Below are 1596 nucleotides of genomic sequence, written 5' to 3'. Positions count from 1 at the left end.
GTGGCAAAGTGGGGAGGCTGCACGGCAAAGTCGGCGCTGTTGAGCGTGAGGCCTGCAGCTACGCGGCCAACAAACGGGTCGCCAGCCTTTTCGTAATGCATGTACCTTTCTACCACGTTTCCCAATGTCCATCCGCACCGTAGGGGGGCACACACTGATAACCGATGGTCCGCTTGTGCTCCCAGAGCATACAAATGTCGCCGCCTTTCCGAATTGAGTGCGTTCCAACTGTTCCACTTTCTGCTTCACCCAACACTGCGTTGACCAAGGTTTTCATGGCCTTTCCAAAACGATCGCGTTGGTTGGCGCCAGGGAAGAGCGGTCCATTAGCCAAAGTAGGAATGCAAGCAAAATACATACCCAGAGCAAGAAACGCGCAAATTGCCAGTGATGATGGATTTGCGTAGACATGTCGAGGGTCTCGGCGCTTCGATCCGGTCTGATCGGTCTTTGACTTAAAGTACATGACACCAATTGCATCTTCTTCAAACGAAATGTGATCAATGTGAATCGTCTCAGTCGGTTTAGAGCGCGCCATCAAGTTCCAAGAGATCACAAGGAACAGGTGTACAAAACCGCTGTCGGATCTCCGGAGGGACTCTTGGCAAAGTGCCTCATACGTGCTAAATCCAAGCGGCCGTTTGCCAGAGTCCTTCAGGTTTGACGTCTGCTCGTCAGTTGCAGTTAGACGGTGCATTCCTACGATCGTGGTGTGATGAGTGCAGGCGATGATGATGCATATTAATAGACCTGTGAATATCGTTTTGAGCATTGTCGCGTACTCCACTGGCATCGCAACGCCTTCCCGCTTGTAGTACCACCGGAGTGCAGCGCGGTATCCTGAAATTGTTCCGACCTTGACGGGTGTGTTTTGGTAGACCCAAACGATGAATGAGTTGTCATAGCCCGGACTCATATCTCTCTTTTGTGCTGTCAGCGAGGCATGAGTCGATGATGTCCTCAAGTGACGTCTCCTGTCTCTGTAGGATCGTCATCGGCGCTGGAGACTTCACAAAACCAGTTTTTTGTCCAATTAATCTTGCTATTTCGAGCGTAGGAGTGTGGTCTATGATTTCCGATAAACACTACCGTTCTTCAAGTATATTCGATCAAAGACAATTTACTCGCGTGAATGCGAAAATGTAGGCCAGTCGTTCTACTCCTCTCTTGATGTTTGTATACTTGACCTACGAAATCGGATAAATGTATTTTTAAAAGATACTTACTGGCAGTTTGGAGAGATACACATGCTCTGGTAAACATCTCACCTTTCTTCCTGAATTGGTTGATCAAGTGCACAATCCGTAAATGAGTACAGTCGACTTGATAAAAACTCGACAAAGTGGTACTCGAATAAAATTGAGCATCTGATGAGCAATGCCGTTTAGGCGAAAAATAGTCACAATTGTATTTCACGCAGTTTATCCAATGTGATTCTCATTCAATTTTAACGCAATGTGATTGGTCGATTCGAAAATCCCTCGCACTTTGAACTTTGATGCCAACGCCGGTCCTGCCGCAGCGCGTCCAGCGGCGACATACCATCGACACTCGCATAAAGCTGATGATTGCTTATAAGAACTCGACGCTTTCTGT

The 1596-nt window shown here is 47.7% G+C and overlaps 1 protein-coding gene across 1 annotated transcript; it reads right to left on the bottom strand.

The window, feature by feature from the left end:
- Positions 1-674: 674 nt before the first annotated feature.
- H310_15185 (hypothetical protein) lies at positions 675-916 on the bottom strand (the record flags this gene model as incomplete). The annotated part of the gene is made up of 2 exons (XM_008883171.1): positions 675-699; positions 783-916. 2 exons carry the CDS (start codon positions 914-916, stop codon positions 675-677), a joined length of 159 nt encoding a protein of 52 aa, XP_008881393.1.
- Between the last annotated feature and the right edge of the window lie 680 nt (positions 917-1596).

The sequence above is a fragment of the Aphanomyces invadans genome (genome assembly GCF_000520115.1).
Source record: "Aphanomyces invadans strain NJM9701 unplaced genomic scaffold supercont1.210, whole genome shotgun sequence".
Lineage (NCBI taxonomy): Eukaryota > Oomycota > Saprolegniomycetes > Saprolegniales > Verrucalvaceae > Aphanomyces > Aphanomyces invadans.
Note: the sequence above shows the minus strand (reverse complement) of the source record. Positions and strands in the feature narration are given on the sequence as shown.